Source organism: Phasianus colchicus, chromosome 6 (assembly GCF_987193195.1).
Source record: "Phasianus colchicus chromosome 6, bPhaCol1.hap1.1, whole genome shotgun sequence".
In the NCBI taxonomy this organism is placed as follows: Eukaryota; Metazoa; Chordata; class Aves; order Galliformes; family Phasianidae; genus Phasianus; species Phasianus colchicus.
The window spans coordinates 47,395,701-47,416,352 of record NC_143441.1 but is presented as its reverse complement, the minus strand read 5'-3'; the positions used below and the strand labels follow the sequence as shown (position 1 = coordinate 47,416,352).

The following is a 20,652-nucleotide window of genomic DNA, read 5'->3' as shown; positions in this document are numbered from 1 at the left end:
CTTAGGTTCTGTGCTCCGAGAACACTTTGAGAAATCACTGTGTTCCCACAATGGCTGAGACATCCTCAGAGGGCTGTGATCAGCGCAGCGGCATCCTTCTGTTTGTCAAAACCAACTCTAAGAAGCAACAGGGGAGAGGACAAACAAGTGAAGAGTCTTGGGGTCAAATTTCAGCAGGAGATGCACTCGCTCTGGTAAGTATCGTGTACGGGAAGTTCTCGGCATCCCACAGAAGTGGAAACAGCCAACCAGGTGAACCTTGTGAAAGAGAAGGTCATACCCGCTTCCAAGATAAGGAAGAAGAAGAGAAAAAGTTCTAAAAATCTTACATTCTCACAGTGTAAGCTTTGAAGGCTGAAAGCTAAGCCACTTGACCAGGCTAACCAAAGAGCCTAGATCTGAGCTGTAATCAAAGCACAGAGAGTGAGCAGGGGCTGAAGTTGTGCTGAGCATCCACGTTAAATTGTTAAAGATGTCAAAGATGTTAAAGATGTCAAAATGTCATATTCGCACCCTTTAGAGCCATGCTCAGAAAAAAAGCTGGTTGCCTAAGTATTTCATCCCGAATTCTTTCTCCCTGATACATCACGTTTTAATTTTGACCTGCACAAAAGGAACATAAAGTAACAACAAGATAAGATTCTTTGGCGGAGGTTTATATGTGCATGTGTTTTATGATTTATGTGTGAACTGTACTAAAATTTCCAGCTATGTAGGATCAGGACTACACACTCCTCTAGTGAAGCTCCTAAGGAAACATTCCAAGTGGGACAGTGATCCCCTGGTGTCTGAGGGAATGGTACCCAGCTGTGAATCATCCTTGGTCATACTGTAAACTGCTGGCCAATTTCAACCCAAAGATCTCAACAAAATCCAAATCCAAATGGTTAGATGAAAAAAAATGCCAGTGGCTGAGATAAGGAAAAATCAAAATTTATAGATTTCTATAGCAGTTATGCTTTTCCTCCCCACCTGCTAACCTGCATACAGAAGGCTGGGGATGACAGTAATGGAAATACGAACAAAACAAATTTTGCATTGGCTTTTTGTAGCTTTAGATACACACCCTTCACTGTGCTGCTGTGATCTGTGGTGGCAGCCATAACTCCAAAGGAAAAGAAAGCTGAAAAAAACAACAAAAAAGGTCCCACTGGGATCACACACCGTGGTGTTCAGTTCAATTACTTATTAAAGCACTGTCAGAGCATGGACTTTTTTCAGTACATTACTTATTCACTCAGAGCTCCAGCTCCCTCAGACTGATCCCGTAAGAAAAAACAAACATCTTTTCCTGTTTGTTCCCCGCTGCAACACAAAAGACTTTAAAGACTTCTGGCTGCAAAGAAAACTGTTTGTCTTTGGGTCCTGGAACACCAAGAGCTCATAGGTGAGTCTGTGCAGCTCTGACTGACTGGCGAGGACACGGGGCCATCGAGCTAAGGATGCTGCCTGGGTTTTGCCACGTAATTCCATGACCCACATGCCACTTCAAGTGGCTTTGCTGGTGTAAGATTGGAGCTGTGGATCAGTTCAGCAGTGAACAATTTCCTTGTGACAATCAAGTTTTTTTTCCAGGAGACAAGATCAATTTTCCATACAGGTTCCAGTACATTAGTTCAGACTGGGAATAGCTCAGCAGGTCTTCCAATACAGAAAACGACTTTTCCTCTGAACAAAGTAGGGACACTTTGCTGCTAGACTTGGAATACAGCAAGGTCCTAAAGAAGAAAGAGGGAATCAACCTTTATCTAATACATGGAGGTAGAGGATATTGGCTTGCCTTCAGATTTGTTAGCTAGGATTTTAATTAGCACCATAATGTCTTTACTCCAAACAGCCAAAACAACGTAGGTAGACAAGCCAGCAAAACAAAGCAAAACTTTGAGAAAAAATACTTTTGGAAACCAAAGTGTACCAGAGCCTTCCATCACGGGGGGCTTCTTTAAAGAGATGTACACACGGTTCCTTGGCAGGCTAAGAGGCATCCTTAGGAATTACAAAAAGAAAAGAGTAGAACTCTTACAGCAGCATCTTCTCAAAAGACTTTTCTAGGGGGAGATTTATTGAGCCTTATTCTATCTGACACTAGTCAGTGAACATGTGCAACTTTGGTGAGCCAGGGAAAAAAAGAGCTTGTCTATAAATTCTTATACTCCAGACAACATTCCTCAGAGGCCAGCCCTAATAAACCCATCACCACAACAATACTATAACTCAGTGGTGCTCAGCTCCTGGCCTTTCAGGGTCTGGCATCTGCGTCTTTTCTAGGGACTCCTGCAGTAAGCAGAGAGTGCATCAGCTACCATGAGGAAACAGCAGTTAATGTTAACATGGGACACATCAGAGAGCCCCATCCCAGCCCAACATGACTTAACATGTCTGGAAATGGACACGTGGCCACTGTGCAATGCAGCCTTGAACACAAAGAGCTCAGGCACAGAGAGTTGCTAAACCATGTGGACTGTACACCATTAACAACACTGTTAAGAGCCAATAATCTATTAAAAAATAATCTTAAAATAAAAGCCCCTGTGTCTTATAGTCCTGTGATACAAAATAGGGAACACGAGCTCTAAGTTTCTTCAGCTAAGTGGGAGTCAAGCTGAATGTCCCAATTCAAGGGCAAAGCCACATGAGGTTATCAGTCTTCTCACTCCAGTGAGCCATCTGAAGAAATTGTCATCAAAACTGAGCAAACATCTCTGAACCTTTTCACTCTTAGGTTTAACCCTGATGACAAACCGGTCACCAGGCATGGTTAATGATGACAAACCAATAGGCACTGCTTAACTCACATTAACACATTTGTCATAACCTATCTACAGCTTTGCTCAATGACAAAGCAACTGCTGAAGGTGGACGCCTGAGAGAAGTGTTATATGTTTTAGCACTGTACCTTAGGACCCAGAAATAATAAGCACATAAAAGAGATGTGTATTTACAATGCCACCTTTTAAAGGAATTGCTTAAAAGAAACTCGCTTTAGAAACTCAGAAAGGTAATTCTTCACCTTGCTGAGTAATCTTGCTAATATCAAGAGAAGCTAGAATTATTGAGTCGTGAACGGAAACGGCACCATTAGTACTCACAATGAGGCACTTCAATAGAACGGGGAGCAAAGGAAGAATGTGCCCATTCTCCATCACACGTGAGGTGAGTCATTGCCAGGAGGTGCCACTCACTGCAGCAATGCAGCAGGGACAGAGAGCACTCCTGAACTGCTGTAACGTGAAGAGCAGGAACCTGAGTCACCTGCCTCCAGCAGGGACAGAGCCCAATTCTCAAGTCATAGAATCATAAATGTTGGAAAGCCCACTAAGATCACTAAGTTCAACCATCACCCCACCACCACAACGACCATTAAACCACATCACTCAGGGCAACATCTACCCTTTTCTTGAAAGCCCCCAGGGGTGGTGACTCTACCACCTTGATGGTCAGCCTGTTCCAAAACCTCGCAGTACTCCATGATCAGATCCTCTGCTCCCTACAACCCCCTGATGTATTCCCAAAGCACACTACAACATCCACAAGAACTGAAGAAAGGCTTCAGAAAGTCTTTCATTAACCTACTTTATTCATAGAAGAAATTTTATCCCAAAGGAAAAATACTGGCACTATAGAATAGTGTCATAAGCTCTTCCCACTTGCACAGGGTGATGCAGGTTTTTCACTTAAATTCTGTGACTTCCATACATCTCTGCATGTATGTATGTATCTCTGAAGGTGTCTGGGGCTGTATTTTTTTCTAAGAGTTTCCTTAGGACTGAGGAATAGCAACAGGACAAGACGGCCACCAGTTCTGCTCAGCATCCCCAAGAAAGAAATGATATATTGGTGGTATAAAGAAAAACAGTGACCTTCATGCCCTATAGGAAGAGAGTCCTATTTCTGCACTCACACTCAGCATGAAACAAACAACTTTATAGTCATGACTCCTAAAGGAGGAAAAGAAAGCAGCATAGCCCCAAACAAGTGTGCAGATGGAACAGACTCTTTCTGAAATTGAATGAAAATGTGTAGAACATGTAAAAACATTCCACGTTTGACCCTTGTTTTCATCTTTTCAAAGCTAACATCAAATAAAACATTGAGCAACCAAGCCTGCATCTCACAGGGTAAATTCAATGTATTGCCTTAGCAATATCCACAATTTATAAAATCCAACATCGTACTTTATCCCACAGCAGATTTTCCATAGCATCATGTAACAAGCATTTCCCTTCTACGAGGATCCCAGTGAGCATTCAAAAACTTTCATCAGATGCACCTGAATATGCTTATGCTTTCTGTTGGTTTTATGTAAGCAAAGAGGAGATAAATTATAGATGTGCTGAAAGATAATTTCAAAATACATTGGGGAAAGAGGTCATGGAATGAAGATATTGAACTAAGTGGGTATGTAGAGAGCCCACAGCACTGAACACATGGAATCAAAACTCACAGAGACGATCAGAGTGATTTATATATACAATGGACTTCATGTGCTCACCCAGATATTCCAAATCACCAAGTACCATCTGAAAAGTATTGAAAAAACCTGAAGTCACAAACACATAGAACAATGATTTCTTTTTTAATTGGGTTTTCAATCATAGTGCAACTTTTTCCACCAACATACTGAAACTCAGCCATTTAACAATGATTTGTCTACAAAAAGGAACAAAATGATTTAAAGAACTCCACTAAATTCTGAGCAAATCTCTTCTGATCTCTTTGGGAGTCCACTCTGCAGCCAACTCATAAATTTTGTTTGCTTGTTATTTTGTGTGACAAGAGGAGGTTGGGTTGTAGATCACCTTCTGTTCAAGCTCCGCATATCTTTTCAAGAGTGGACGATAGAGCTAAAAGGGAAAAAGAAACAAATGTCTAGATTGAAAATTAGATTTTTAAATCACGCTGCAGTTCAAAATATCTTCAGAGTTGAAAAAGTAGCATTGTCACAGGCAACTGCAGGTTTGAGGTTTCTTTTCCCAATTTGCTCAAGAAATGCTGCAGTATCTTCCACCTTCAAATGTCACCATCCTTTTCACCATCTCCTTTACAGCCTAATTTTATGACACACACAAATTGTTCTTATTGTGATTGTATTCTTGCTATAAGCACAAGTCATTGCTTCCAGAGGAAGCAGCTCTGCTAAAGTCACCTCTCCAAGTCAGCCATGCCCCCTCAGTAATAGCAGTCCTAACCACCCAGGCAGAACTCCTGTCCTTGCCTCCCTCTGCTACCTCAGGACGGATCACTGCCTCTGTTCCCTCTCCTCTGCCTTGCTAATGAGCCCCCCACCACATGCAATGCCACTGCCAGAAAGACCAGGGCATTCTAAAATACACTTCCCACCCCTCTCATAAGCCCATATCTCCTTTAGTTTATCTCCCTTGCACTTTTCTACCCCATAACCTTTCCCATCTATGATGTGTTCCATGCCCTGGCTCCTTCACCCAGGGACAAACAAAGACTCAGCTTATTTCCACAACAACATGGAGCATCTGAGCAGCTTTTTCCTATTTTCTTACCTAGAATCCACCAGGGATTTTTAGACCAGAATTGTTACAGCCATGAAAAGCAGAATCAAGATTCAAATGTATTCAAAACTCCAGACTGAAACATGCCCTATGCTTTTGGACATGGGCAAGATCAATGCTGGAATTTGCTACATTTACTACTTTTTTTTTTTCCCCCCCTTTTTTTCTTCTGTTTCAAATTCATCACAGGACATATCTTAGAAGATGAACTACTTTGTATGTGACCAGCTTACACAGAAGAAATCCCAAATAAAGTCTAGCCCTACTGCAGGCTGCAATCTAAAACTATACCCCTTCCAGATCTGGGAGATACGCCTTCCTCCTTACCCCTACGTCTAATTTTAATTGTCCATCCAATAAAATAAGAAATTGATGCCATGCCAGGATAGCTGCACTCATTTGCTGGCACTAGCACAAAGAGGGGACTGCCAGGAGCCAGCATGGAGCTCGTACAGCCTCGAGCAGTCCTTAGGAGGATGCCATAAGGTCACATCCCTGCTGCAATGAATCCTATGGGCCGCCAAGTCTAGTCTACAAGCCCCCTGCACTGATGTTATTCATAATAAGGGCAGTCTCGCTCCTGGCTCCAGGTTCAGTGAGGTTATAAAGCCATAATGAATCATATCCAGTAAACTGAATTACGGCTTTCATCAATAAGGGAGATCCAGCATTTAAATGCATTTTATCCTTTTCCAGATAAGAGCCACAGCCAGCAACTGTATATGCATGAAAAAATCCGGAGGGAGATGTTTCAAGTGCAAATGGTGAGGCTGCAGGAGAAGATGGTGTTCTTGTGCATTTTATGTATAGTCCTGAAGTGGCCTCAGTATCTGTACCTGTCATTTCAGAATCATAGAATCATTAAGGTTGGAAAAGACCTCTACGTCTGTCTAGTCCGAATATCCACCTACCACCAATATTGCCAATATTTTCCTGGTTAGAAGAAAAATCTATCAGGTGTTTGTACAGTTTTCTTATCTAGGGAATACAGAATTAACATGTTTTGTTCTTGTGCTTCAGCTGATGGTGAAACATTCAGTTCTTGTTTCCCCCTTGCAAAAGGAAAGCTTCAGTCTGAACAGCAAAACCTGGACTTAATGCTTTGTTCCCACTCCCCCTATAGCAGGTGAGTGACTTATGGGTACATCCTGCAGAACAAACCTGTTCTGATTGACTCCTCCTTTTCACAAACAAGATGTTGCAGCAGTTAAAGGACATTTCTTCAACAAATTAAGCATATCAAGGGGAAGATGAGAATCATCTACACCAAGCAGAAACAGACGCTGTTCACTAGCCAAGGCCTCATGAGGACACTGTTCTCAATCCATTTTGCAGTGATTAACAGTCTTACACTTGTCACGCAGAAACAGAGAAACCTGCTCAGTCCTACCTCTGTGTCAGACTAACTCCATGATCTTGGGAAGACATTTAACATAGAATCACTGAATCACTAACGTTGGAAAAGATCTCCAAGACCATTTAGTCCAACCTCAACCCACCCCCACCATGCCCACTGACCACATCCCTCAGTGCCACATCTCCATGGTTCTGGAACACCTCCAGGGATGGTGACTCCACCACCTCCCTAGCCAACCCGTGCCACTGCAGCACCACTCTTTCTGATAAGTTTTTCCTATTATTCAACCTGAATGTCTCCTGACACAACTTGAGACCATTCCCTCACGTCCTATCACTGTTACCTGGGAGAAGAAGCCAACCCCCCAGCTTGCTATAAGCTCCTTTCAGGCAGTTGTGCAGAGTGATAAACTTTCCCCTGAGCCTCCTTTTCTCCAGATTAAACAATCCCAACAAACATATCCATGCCCCAGCTCCTCTCCTCTACAGAGCAGTGATACCAAGGACCATGGAGACTTACACAGATTACTGAGTTAGCAAATAGAAACCACTACTATTATTAAGTGCCATATGGCTCAGCATACCATTTCTAACTGACTACATGGGGGCCTTGGGTGTTCAGTGAAGTGCATACAGATATTCTTTTCATGTTCCCAAAGAATATTCTTGCTCCCATTTCTGCTAAATATGCACATCAGAGTAAACAAAATACTGAGCAGGCAAGCACCACTATGCAGGGAGTATCGGTATGTCAAACAAAAATGGCTCTTTTATTCACTGAAGCATTTATAATCAAGCTTCACTATTTCTTACTTCACTATTCTGTAAATCTGAAAAACCCTAAGCACTTCTCAACAAAGATTCAGCACAGCAGAGCTGCATTGGTAAGTGTGCTCAGCTCCTGAGAAAGGCGGCTCCTTATTACTTACCCAGCAGTGCTCTTACAGAATACACAACAGCACATTCACTAGAAGGCTGGGAAGTATTATTGTTAATACATCACACTAAATTAAAATGTGTCAAAATAAATGAACAGCCACGTTTACTGATAACAATCCCTTTTCCTGTTTATTGGACTTAAGCACTTAGCTCGCTAATTGACAAAATTCAGGCATTTGCAATCACCTTCCCAGCCATTAGTGTAAATGAATGCTGCGTTTTGTACCACCTGAAAACAATGCAAACAAACCACAACAACAAAAATTCAAGACCACTGCTTGTACTCTGTTCATTTGGGGGTAGCACAGTTCAGAGGGCTAACACAAAGTTTTAAATTCCTCTTCATTAGGGAATTTGGCTGTGACACCATCATGGCTGGTAAGCACAGCAGTGCTTCACTCCTTTCATACGCAGTGCTTTTCACAGCAGTTTTACACCAGCTGAAGGCTGGGGCCAAAGCAGCACAGCTCCCAGGAAACACACACAGAAAACCCAAGTGCTTTATGGAGAACCTGGCCTGAACACACACACAGCTGTGTTTGTGAAAGATATTTCTCCACATCTGCTGCGGCTGAATCGCCCCTGCAGAACCTCAGCAGCTCCTTCTAAGCCATTCCAGGAGCCTTTTTCCTGAGGCAATTATATAGATTTATTTTTCTAATTGAGGTCCAAAGGGAATAAAGAACTCTCAATGATGCATAAAAACTCAAGAACATAAATTCCCTCTCTGTCATAGCCTCAAACCTAATATATCAGACCATGATATTTAGCAGGAGTAATTACATGTATCACAACATGAACCTTATTATTGTCCATAATTTAATTGTCCTTGCTATATTATGGCCTTTTTTCCTGCTTATGTCTATAGTCAACTCTGCAGCATTAGCACTATTCTGATGGCTTCATTTACAAATGCTGAACTTCACTCCTGGGACAACTTGGACACACTCCGACAATCCCACAAATAAATAAGAAAGAAGAAATGACACAGATTACATTATAACTGAGAATAACTTGACTCGCCTTGCCTGGAAAAACTGTGCAGATAAATGTTACGTTGCTCTTTAATCTAAATCAAGTGTGTCATCCTCATATTTTATCTCACCATACTACTAGCCTATGAACTCCACAGGGCTGTTACCACTTCTTCATACTACAAGAACAGGACTTTGTCCCTTCTGTTCTCTACAAGTAAAGCCAGCTACAAATGATTACTGCAAGTGACAATCCCACAGATCCTTCTGTCTCCTGCAATGCTGTGTTAGCCAATGATTGGAGCAAATCAAAATTTACAAATTACAAAGATGATGCTGATGATTATCTAATTTTAATCTACCCAAGTACATTTAATCTACTCTGCATAGATTAAAATTAATCAGTCCCTTGCAAACACTTGCTACTTTAGACAGGTTCCTTTTTTTTTTCCCTTTAAACTAAAATCATATTACTTCAGTATCAGAGATATGCTTAAGAAATTGAGAGACACAGATATTTTATTTTAAAATCATCACAGTAGTTCACCTTTTTTAACTCAAAAAGGATATGTTTAGGGCAGAAAGAACATGACAGTGTCCAGAAATACCCTGAAGATGATTGCAAGGAACCACACCCCAACTGTCCCTTCATTTCTTTCACATATTCATTCTGTAAGCATATCTGAAACAGTTTAATAGGCTGAAACTTATTGGTTACCCAAGTCACTTTAATCAAACTTTCATCAATACCTATTATCATATTTCCATACTTGTATTATTATGATCTGCATTGCACTAAATCAGCAACCTAAACCAATTTCAGAAAACATCCCACCCCCAAATATCTAATTCAACAAAAATATCATTATTTTAAATCAATACATAGGTTGTTATAACTTTCCTGGGTAACAGGGTCACTTCTATAAACCCACATGCTTACAAAGCACATCACCAAAGTCAAGAAAACCTGTTAGGCCCACATTTTTCCTTCTTGAACGTCTGCAGACTTGATACTTTTCAATAGGGTCAACAGAACCACAGAACTGTTAAGGTTGGGAAAGACCTCTAAGATCATCTAGTCCAACCATCAGCCCATCCCCCCCATGCCCACTGAACTACGTCCCTCAGTGCCCTCAATAGCACAAAGATTATATATCCAGAGGTAGTGAATTGTACCATGCCTTCTCCCTACAAAACCCTATAATGTAAAGCCTTACAATAAATCTAACACTATGTTATAGGAACGTGGTTTGTATAAACACAAGTGACCAACCCCACATAATCATGTTCCCTCTCCTGCTTTTTTGCTTAATTAAACAACAAGCCAACCATCTCCGTTTAACAGATTACTAGGATAGAGCTGAATTCTAATGCCATAATAATGGTTCCTTTCTGTCTGTTAGCATATATTTACTGCTCTATAATCTCCTGGTCATTTCTGTCATGCTTAGTGTTTCTGATTAATCTTTTTCCTTGGGGGATGAAAAGACTCCAGAGAGGTTAGATGACTTTAGCTTTTGTTATTCTGAAAATATGGAAAAAAAAAAAAAAAAGGAATTCATCAGTTTAACCCACAGATGACTAACTTCAACCAGTCTGCTTGAGTCATGACCAAAGGTTATCACAGTGGTTACCACCAAAAGACCTTCAGATCCACGTAAGTGTCTAAATAATTATAAATAAGCTCAGGGTGCAGGAGCCTCCATAGCCTACAAATATACTGTGTGTAGCCACAGAAATGGATTTGTTCTCTTTAGGATGGTCATTTGCAGGCAGGATGGTCTGCTATAACATTAAATCACATTTTTGCCAGACAACTTGCAACTTACAGGACTTCAGTTTCCACTAACTACTATCTCATCACACATCACAAAAGCTCCACATTTCCCATCCTGTGACTTCATTTTACCTGGCTGCCAGCTTAATTGAACCTTAAGAATTGTTTTTTGTGCTCTGCCCTCCCTTTATGAAATCACACTCATTATCACAAATAATCATTTGGCAATCAAAGAAACATTTCTTGCATGTTGTGTTCCTAGAAAGTTCTGCTGCATGCATAGGCCTCAGCACCAAAGAGGAGGCTACATCAAACTGTTGCATCTGACCTCTGTCTATAGGAGGTTTTCCTCCTTCTAAGGATGTAGCACATGTTGCCTCCAATCTACACCAAGAAGAAAGGACAAAACTAGACCAGATTGCTGTGTTATGACCTGTTTTTTCTCCACTCTGCCAAGATTTAACTGTAGCTGTCCAGAAAATGTAGGGAAGTGGTCCAGGCAATTTCATATTGGTTAGCCAGATTCTTTCAGAAGAGCTCCTCAGTGAGACAGAACCTAACCTCAGGATGACTTTGAAGTTTATAAAAAGAACCGTCATTTAGGTGAAAGCCTCTAAACTCAACAGAATGAAATTGGACGGACAGGGAGCTGCAGCTCTGTAAGAAACAGAATCAAACTGACTCATCACATTATGAATTTTTACTGCACCGTTCGTGCTAACACACTGCATTACTGACAGGCCCCTCTGGCTTTCTGCAGTTTCACAGCCATGAAACTAGCCAGGGAATCCACCATCAACTGTAAAATTATAAGACAGGAAGAAAAAAAATCGTGTGGAATACGTAATTGCAAGCAGCAGCTCTTAATGGAATGAAGCTGGCAAGCTAAGCTGAAGCACAGGAACAGTTATTCCTTCGCATGCTGTTCAGCCGCTGCCTTCTCTATCATTCACTTCTATCTACTGGGGCAATAATTCTCTGCTGTACATCATTTAAAACCAATAAAAAGATGTGCTATGAGAACCAGGTCTAACCAAGTGGAAAAGGAGAAGAAAAGTATCGAGAGGGAGATAATTAACTCTTTTCGCTTCCAGGCCATTTTATGCAGACAGTAAAATAGGAAGAGGCAAATGAATTCCCCACTGTTTTTTCCAGCTAGGCTTGCTGGCCCCTGCAGGGGCACAAGGTGCTTGCTGCTCTTGCAAGTCCTCTGTGAATGACAGCTGTATCCCCTGCCCTTGAGCTTTATAGCTGAAGCAGCACTGAGGGTCACCAGCAGGTCTCAAAGCACTCTGCACCTCCACCAAAGCAGCCTGTCAGCTCTCCAGCAGTGAGCATTTTGGGGGGTATGAGGCAGCAATGTGAGGCTGGATCAAACGCCAGAGAGCTGCTCCTGAAACCCCCACAGGAGCCTCCAGCTGCAACAGATGCGACGCAGGCCATTGCTGTTAATTATCTTATCTTTCAGAATGAGGGGGGAAAGTTGAGTAAATGAGATCAGATCAATCAAGTTTAAATTATTCAATGTCTTAATATTTCTGAAGGGGACTTCTATTCGATTACTGAGCTCCTCCATCTCAGTTAATAATTAAATAATATGCTGGCAGGCACAATGCAGCATGATCATTTCTATTATTACTCATGATGATATCTGGTGCTCCAGTACATATGTAGCTGGGAGTTAGTAGTTTTGGCAGATCATTAATTTCCCAGTTTAAATAAAAGCTTTAAAACCTTGTTGCCTGTAGTAAGGGCATAACCAAACATCACAAATAGAGTGTGTAAGGCTGTCCTGATACACAGCTGAAGATGGAGGTAGACACACCTCTGCTTGTTTAAACTCACATTCTCCAGGAATCTTGCAATATTGCATTTTTAAATTTATTAGCTGGCGTTACATTGCAAAAGCTGTTGTAAATTAAGGCACCTTACATTTGGTAGTGAGAGGTATGAGGTAGCACTGTAAAACCCAAGACAAGTCCTTTGTGAGCAGGAATACAGACAGAAATGGTGCCATTAACAACAATAACCACTTGCTTAATGTATGTGGGCCAAAAAAGCACAAGTTTCACCTTCAGATTAGCTGAAATTCCCAGGATGAGCAAAATACCAAAGACCTGTGAGTACTGAATTCTCCAAGCTGGCATGCTTTCAGCTGTTCCAACTGAGAGCTACAAGAAAAGACACAGAATTGCTGCCCACTGTTTAAGATCTGGAAAGCATCACCATGTCTTTCTCAATACTGCAGCCTGCAAGCAAGTAAAGACTGTTTTGTCAATTACTATCAGTTACAACCTGATGTGTATCCAAATTCAACCTGTTTAGGAAGTCGCTTTTGCTCTCCAATCACACCCACTTAAGGGGAAAAAAAAAAATCATTCTCTCAGATACAGAGAGGGTGATCATGCAGATTACTACACCATTACACCTGCCATCTCCCCAAATTAAATCAACTTTCACAATAAGAATTAAGAATTGTGCAACAAAATATGACTTAGATTAATCCATTTCACTAAAAAAATTAGTTTACTACCACATTTTGAAGCAAATGAAAAGAAAAATGACATTCCCAAGCTTGCTCACCTCCTCAGCCCCAGCAGTTGGTGTAACAGCCAATCTGGGCTCTGGTGCTAATTTCACAACATCAGCCAAGGGCACATTTGTCTCAGCTACAAGTCCTGCAACGAGAATCACAATCCTGATCAATGCAAAAAGCAAGATGAAGGATGTGCCTCGACTCCCTGGCAAATTAATACCTTATATTGATCTTCCCCAGTCAGGTCAGCATTCAGGATTGAAGGATAAACGGCAAAAAATCTTACATTCCAGTGCACTAGCCTAGGAAGTGGGGATGCTGTGATTGAGTTTTTGCCAATCACTCAATACATACCCTGGAGAATAGGCAGGCAGCAGAAATGCTATTCAACAATATCAGTAATTATTTATGGTTACAACAGTATAGTAAACAGCAGTGGAAATATGTGGAAGCAGGAGATTCAAGGACAAAATGTGACTAAACTAAAAAGGAAGTGAAAAGAGTGTCAAGAAAGCATGCTACAAATCATTAAACACATTGATATATAAGGAAGCAGAATTAACAGCAGAGACCTACTACCACAGTGTGTGGCTTTGCAAGTGGATCACACCCTTTCAGGAGTTTCTTGTTACAACTGTAAGTACCCTAGGTGAACTGTGGAAAACCCTACTTGTACCCAGACGTACACTCTAATGCTATTAAACAGCCACTGCCATCAATATTTCATTTATATTAGGAAGTCTTTGCTTATACTAAATTCCTTTCCCTGGCCAAAAGTGAGTCATCTGAACACATCAATCAAAAATGCCATTTAGAAACACACAAGGCATGCCCCCAGGGCTTGGCTGGCAGAGCACCTGAGTCAAGGAGTCCCTGTGACAGCACAGCATCTGAAATCCTCCCTCAAATGCTCTGTCAACCAAGCCTCAAGATTCCACATGCCAAACTGGCAGAGCGATTTTATATCTTCCATACACACGAAATCACTGAGAAAAACTTTAATGATGGCTCTACATTTTTCACTTGTATTCAGGGACAACAAGTTTGCTTCTAGCATTATGCACTGGAAAGCCTTTGGTAACTGCTGAAGCAGTAGGCAAAGTTTGAGCACAGAGTTTGGAGATTTAGCCTCCAAGGTGCAAAAATAGTCCCATTATGGCTTCAAATACACTGATAACCTTACTGTACTGCTTACACTGCCCTGCCATGCTTTGCCTGACAGAATCCCTGTGACTTGTCTGGAAATAAAGGAGAGAGAGCAAGTTGTGTGTGTTAAACATACTGACTCAAACTTTTGGCTGTGCTTCTTTCAAATGCAAGAGAGCATGTAGTCTTCAGATGCTATAATGTGACAGCAGAACTTGCTTCTAAAATTACAACTTGGCTGATTTTTCTTGATGACTGATGTTTTCTCTTCCATGCGTGTGCAACAGCATGGATCTTATATGAATCTTTACAGGAGCTATCCATTTCTGGTTTATTGGGCACAGTGGTGGTGATGGGCTGATGGTTGGACTAGATGATTTCAGTGGTCTTTTCCAATCTTAGTGATTCTATGAGTAAGAGCCAAATCCTAAAGCTTCTAATCAGAAAAACAGAAGTTAAGAACAGTTGGCCTAGACAATGACTTCAGAATTTGATCCCCATTCCTTAACTTGTTTAGCAATAATGTATTAGAAACTTACTTTAAAACATACTTTATCAGAACGTCCTGTCTGAGATTGAACTCTTAAACAGCTGAGGGCCTAACCTAAACATAGCACTGCATGCCTTAATAAATACAAGTTCATTAACACTTTAAATCTGGGTCTTGGACTGTTGCGTCACACTGAGTGATATGGTACAATGAACAGAACGACTGGGTAACCTAAAAGCATCCCAGGATTTATGTTTTTACAAGACAAAGTGCACACAACTCAAGTGTGAAGCCCAGTACGCTTGTATACTGTATGTCTTGACATTTAAAAGCTGGAAGATATATATAGGTTTAGAAATGTTTATTGGCCAGCAGTATTCCTGGACTTGTCCTCTCTGTTGTCTTGGATCCTCTTTGCTAGGATGGATCTTTAGTTTGTTAGACCACTTCAGCCATTCAGATGGCAACACAGTACTTAAAGTTCCTAGACTCTAACCTGCCAATCTCAGCAGCTTCCAGGCCTTATCCCCTGGCTGAGAAGCAGCCATCAGACTTGAATTATAATGTAAATATTATTCTTGGGCTTGATCCGAGTGTATTAAAGCAACTTCCCCCTTGCTTTGACCTCAGTGACCTTCCAGTCAGATTCACCCAGTTTTATTCCCCCTTCATTTTCAATAACATTAATCCCAGGTATTAACCAACTGAAATTAAACATCTAGACCCCTCAGAAGTATCTCCTTACAGTCTTACCATGAATCGCTCTGTAAGCACTTCCTAAACAAGCAGAGTTGGCGGTATCAATAGTGTACACTGGAGCATTGAACACATCAGACAGGACCTGGGAAGTATCAGAGCATCAGTTATGCATGTTCATTAAATACAAAGGATAAGCAATCCCTATTACTGCACAGGAAACAGACAGATAATATACACTCCAGCAGAGCATTTGGGTATCCATGGAAAAAAGTACCAGAGGCAACACTGAGTCTCCTGAACTTGTGACACAATGGAGTGTTGGTAAATCTGACCTAGAGATTCAACTACAGCCAGCAGATTAAGTCCCACTTCTCCTCAGACCTCTTTCTTGAAAGTCTAGAGGATTCTAACTTCAAGCATTCTCTCTCTCACGAGCCTACACCATCTGCCCATGCTAAAGGCCTGCATCAGGGATATCCATTTGGGAACCTGGACTGATGCCTTTTTTCTTCCATCACTTGTATGGCTGACTCAAGCAGAAAGGAAGGAGAGAGGAACCAGCTATGGCTCCCCAGTTCTCAACTTTGATAGCATAAAAGCTATAGTCTGCTAAACCAGTTGTCTTTGCTTCCAGCACTCCCATTACATTAGGGTTAGCAGAAGAATGAAGCATGACCTGATCTCACAGGCTTTACACATACCAGGAGTTTTCCTGCGTTTGAGTAATCCTTAGCTATGAAGACAAAGCAAGGCTGTGTGTTCTCAGCTTGGTTTGGCAGTACAAAGAAAATAATACAGGAAAAGAATCTGTTTTGATATCAAACAGATACTAAGTTATTCCACCATGCACCATTCCACCCACTGCACTGAAATCTACACCAGCATCTCGCATTTACTGAGTGTATGCACTCTTACTAACAATGTAGTTTTAAGAAAATAGATACTGTGCAGGGAAAATGAAGACAAATTTGGACAGGGACACAGAATATTCAAGAACGCTTTACTGAAAATAGTCTCAACTTATTCCTTCCAAATTAAACAAATATTTTGGTTTAATCTCCCCAAGGATTGTAGGTGTCCCTCAGGCCACACAGAATCAAGCAGCAATTCAGATTTAAATTGCAATATATTCTATTAGTTTATCCAAAGCGTATCACCTGATTTACACCAGTATATAAGAATTGTGTCCACAAACACAAACCAATCAGATTTGTGACCAGCAAAACCCCATGCAGGGATTCACAACCCCGCTGATCATAGAATAGAATCACAGAATAGAATCACAGAATCACTGAGGTTGGAAAAGATCTCTAAGATCACTCAGTCCAATCATCTACCTATCACCAATAGTTCCCACTAAACCATGCTTCCCAGTACAACGCCGAAATGTTTCTTGAACATCTACAGGGTTCATGACTCTACCACCTCCCTGGACAGCCCAGTCCAGTACCTGATGCATTCTCTCAGAGAAGTATTTCCTAACATCCAACCTGAATCTCCCCTGGCACAAATTGAGGCCCTTCCCTCTAGTCCTATTGCTAGTTACATGGGAGAAGAGGCCAGCTCGCACCCCACCATAACCTCTCTTCAGCCAGTTGTAGAGTGCAATAAGGTCACCCCTCAGCCTCCTGTTCTCCAGACTAAACAATCCCAGCTCCATCAGCTGCTCCTCATGAGGCCCTTGCTCCTACACCCCAAAATACTGCCTAGGCCTGATCCCCCTGTTGTCCTGCAGACGTGGTGTGATATCCCTCAAGATGGGGCCCGGGGTTCATCACGGGCCCCATGGCTCCACAGAAGATGACTAAGGAATTCAATTCATATGCTACAGTAAAAAAGATATGCAACATTTTTAAAGGATTTTGTCTCTTTCTCTGAAAATTTGAGAGATATCTGCAAATAAAAACCTTAGATAATCACGAATTTTGGTTATTTGAAACAAAAGCCATTTAGTTGCTAATTAGAAGCCAATAAAAACCTCATCTTACACACTTTTTATGCTCCCTTCTGTTAATACTGCAGTGTCAGTATTGCCTAACTTTTGCTAGTAAGCAAGAACTGAGCAAACAATGAGCTTCGCTGTTAGAGGACAAATGGAAAATTAACCACTGTATCCATTAAAAAGCCCTTTGGAAATAAGGTCACAGAGTGCTAGGTTCAAATATCCTCCCCGTCCTGTATGGTTTCACCACATTCCCCATCTGTTTGTTCATCTCTTCATCTCACATAGGTATTCCTTGCGTTATGCTTGAATTTTAAATTCCCTTGAACAACAGAGGTCTTTTGTGTTGCACCTCTCCAGAGTCTTATACAATGCAGCTCTATTCAGAAATGCTAATAAGTACTGCAATCGTACAAATAACAACTACCTTTTGTCTCACGTGATTATGAAATTAAAATTATTAAAAGTTCATATATTCAGTACATTACTTGAAACCACGATCTTTGTCATGAATAATTTTAAAAGAAACTGTTAAAGGTTTTACTGTTACAAATATTTCACTACGTTTCATGTGGTCATTAATCAGGCCCCACATATGTTATAAAAAGCTTCCCAGAACAGGAGAAAACTGCTCTGCTATAGCTGAATTATTTTTTTTAAGCACATTTTCCTAAGTTGCTTTCTTTGCTATGTAAAATACAGGAGTTACTGAATGTTGATTAATTAAATGATACTCTTTTGTAACCCTGGAACAAATTATCCAAAATTGACCATGATAAGTGTGGAAGCCGCTATTCTTCATGCAACTGATATGGTTTCTGAGGTTTTGATTAAATTAAAAAGGAGGATCCAATTAACCAGTGATTGAATTAAGTGGACGAAACTGCATTGATCATATTATTTTAAGACACTTCTAATGAGTTTTAAAAGCAGCTCTATTACTACACTTGAAGAGCAAGCACCACAGGAATCACTCTCATGGCCACAAATTTTCAGCTATTTGAAAATTAGAAGTTACAAAAGCATTCCGTTCTCAGCCTTCATTCCACAGCAAGGAGACCCTCCTAGTATCTAAACACTGCTTTAAAAGAAAATATCTTAATTCAATCTCTTTCTTAATATACTCTTAGGAGCCAAAATACCAGTTTTCTCTTAAATATATGACGTTTTCTCCCAGAAATACCACAAAATCACAAACAGAACATACATGTCTTTATAAGAAATCTAACCTTCCTCATCGTGTTCCTGACTTTCTGTCCAGTGCTTCATTATTTATTTGTGTACATGCTCCTCTGGAGCATGACATCCAGTTTGATCACAAATATAACATACTCTTAGTACGTTTAGTACATTAAGAAACAGTAGAAGTATTTCAGTGGGGACCAGTATTTTAAGCCATTAACATACCAGTTAATTTTCCAACATCAGCTTCTTGAGCAAAAGAACCAAAGCAGATGAAGTGACATCTAACAGGCAAAACACTCCAAATCTGTCCTTTGTGTCCCAATGAGCTCTACATCCTATGGTTCTACAAACACACATTTTAGATGACTTAGGAGAAAGTGAGGTCTTTGCTTTTCAATCTCCATTTATTCCAACTCATGTTTTGCAGAACAGATCACATTCACTTTATACAACCGTGATCACCAAAGAATATGGTGTGTAGCTGAGGCTGGCCTCACGAGTTTCTATTACTAATGAAAATGGATTGGCATCCAGAGAACACAGTTCACCCTGTGCTGACTAACTCCTGAGCTTTGTGGTGCAGATGTCCATCCCCAGGCTCACTGAGCCTCTAGTCAAAGAGAAGCTTGTTGATGCACTCAGTGGAGTAAACTCAAGGTATTCTTGGGACAAAGGATCTTAACCAGTGTTAGCTGTGCAGCAACAGCAGCAGATGAGGAAGATGGAAAGAGGAAGGAGAGACTATACAGAGGAAAAGAAGCTCTACTAATATGTGACACAATGCCAATGAGAAATAGATGTTCAAAAACAACAGGGACAGGGTTTAGAATAATGGTTCTTCTTCAGTGGATTTATTTGTTTGTTTGAGTGTCCAGCACTAGGGTAGTCTCTCTCCAGTTTCAGTCTAAAGTCCAGTGCTGACTTTAATGATAAAAACTATAAACATCTCAGGTGTCTTATCAAGTCTCTTCTTGGTTTCTTTGCTAATTGATTTGACATAAGCAACGAGAGCTGGAAGTCACCAGCGTTTCAGATACACATCCATAAAACTAGTGAAGTGTAAATATACATATATACATATACATATATATATATATACACACGTATAAAATAAATTTAAAGTTCAATACAAAGTTAGCATTGGTCTCCACAATAAACCTGAGGAAAAATCCCAATGACCTGAAGCAGTTTCACAATTCTATACCCACACCTTCCCATACAGCTACAGAGATTTGGATTCTGTATGCCAAAATAAAAATGTAGATATAATCATCTCCTTTAATTTTCTACTTACCTGTAATATTTTTTTATTATGGGATGCTCCACCTGTAGCCAAAATCCTTGTTTTGGGCACTGCAATGCAAAAGAACACACAGATCAGACTGAAAGCACATATTGTCCAGATTTGCACTACTGAACCAAGCAATGAGAATGAGGAGGGGAAGTCAGATGGTCTGGGCTCTCTCCCTGTATCTCTAATATACCACACGTAAAAAAAGAAGATAATACTAACCACCAAGACTCATTAGAACACTTCCTTAAAAGAGGCAGTATAGGTTTTGCACATCTATTATTATTATAGTGCTATCAAGTCTGGGAGATTTGCAAAAGAGATATTCAATAAAAAGGCAGAGTGTTATTATACAGCAGCTCTGGTTTGAGGTCAGATTGGTTTGGCTCACAGCTGTATATATAAAAACTGACAGGTAACCTTTAAAACCAGCAATATTTTCCAAACTTATCTCCTCACGACGTTCACAATCAGAGTTCACTGAAACCTGAGCATCCCTATATGCTTGAATGACAAGGAAGTGTGTCAGAAGGTAATTAGAGATGGTCTAAATCAATTCAGCAAAATAAAAAATTACATAAATCTCTATCCAATTAAAAATCATAGATCTGGGGGTAGTGGGGAAAAAAAAAATTACCCTACACATTCTTTAGACTTTATAAGAAATCTAACCTTCCTCATCGTGTTCCTGACTTTCTGTCCAGTGCTTCATTATTTATTTGTGTACATGCTCCTCTGGAGCATGACATCCAACAAGCCATACATCTAACCACAACCACAACTCAGCAAGGT

The 20,652-nt window shown here is 40.6% G+C and overlaps 1 protein-coding gene across 9 annotated transcripts in view; it reads right to left on the bottom strand.

Annotated features, from left to right (window-relative positions):
- The window catches only part of XYLB (xylulokinase), a 136,535-nt gene that overhangs the window by 50,143 nt on the left and 65,740 nt on the right, over nucleotides 1-20,652 (bottom strand). For 2 of the 9 annotated variants that reach the window (XM_090143188.1, XM_031607886.2), the window contains 4 exons: nucleotides 19,864-19,922; nucleotides 15,497-15,584; nucleotides 13,155-13,249; nucleotides 2,888-4,844 (listed from right to left, as the gene is read on the bottom strand). In XM_090143188.1, the coding sequence (XP_089999314.1) occupies nucleotides 4,761-4,844; nucleotides 13,155-13,249; nucleotides 15,497-15,584; nucleotides 19,864-19,922 (326 nt within the window). In that variant the 3' untranslated portion in view covers nucleotides 2,888-4,760. Of the gene's footprint in view, nucleotides 1-2,887; nucleotides 4,870-12,353; nucleotides 12,743-13,154; nucleotides 13,250-15,496; nucleotides 15,585-19,863; nucleotides 19,923-20,652 lie in introns of those variants that run through there. The other 7 variants (XR_016467910.1, XM_090143187.1, XM_090143189.1 and 4 more) reach the window with 6 other exon arrangements.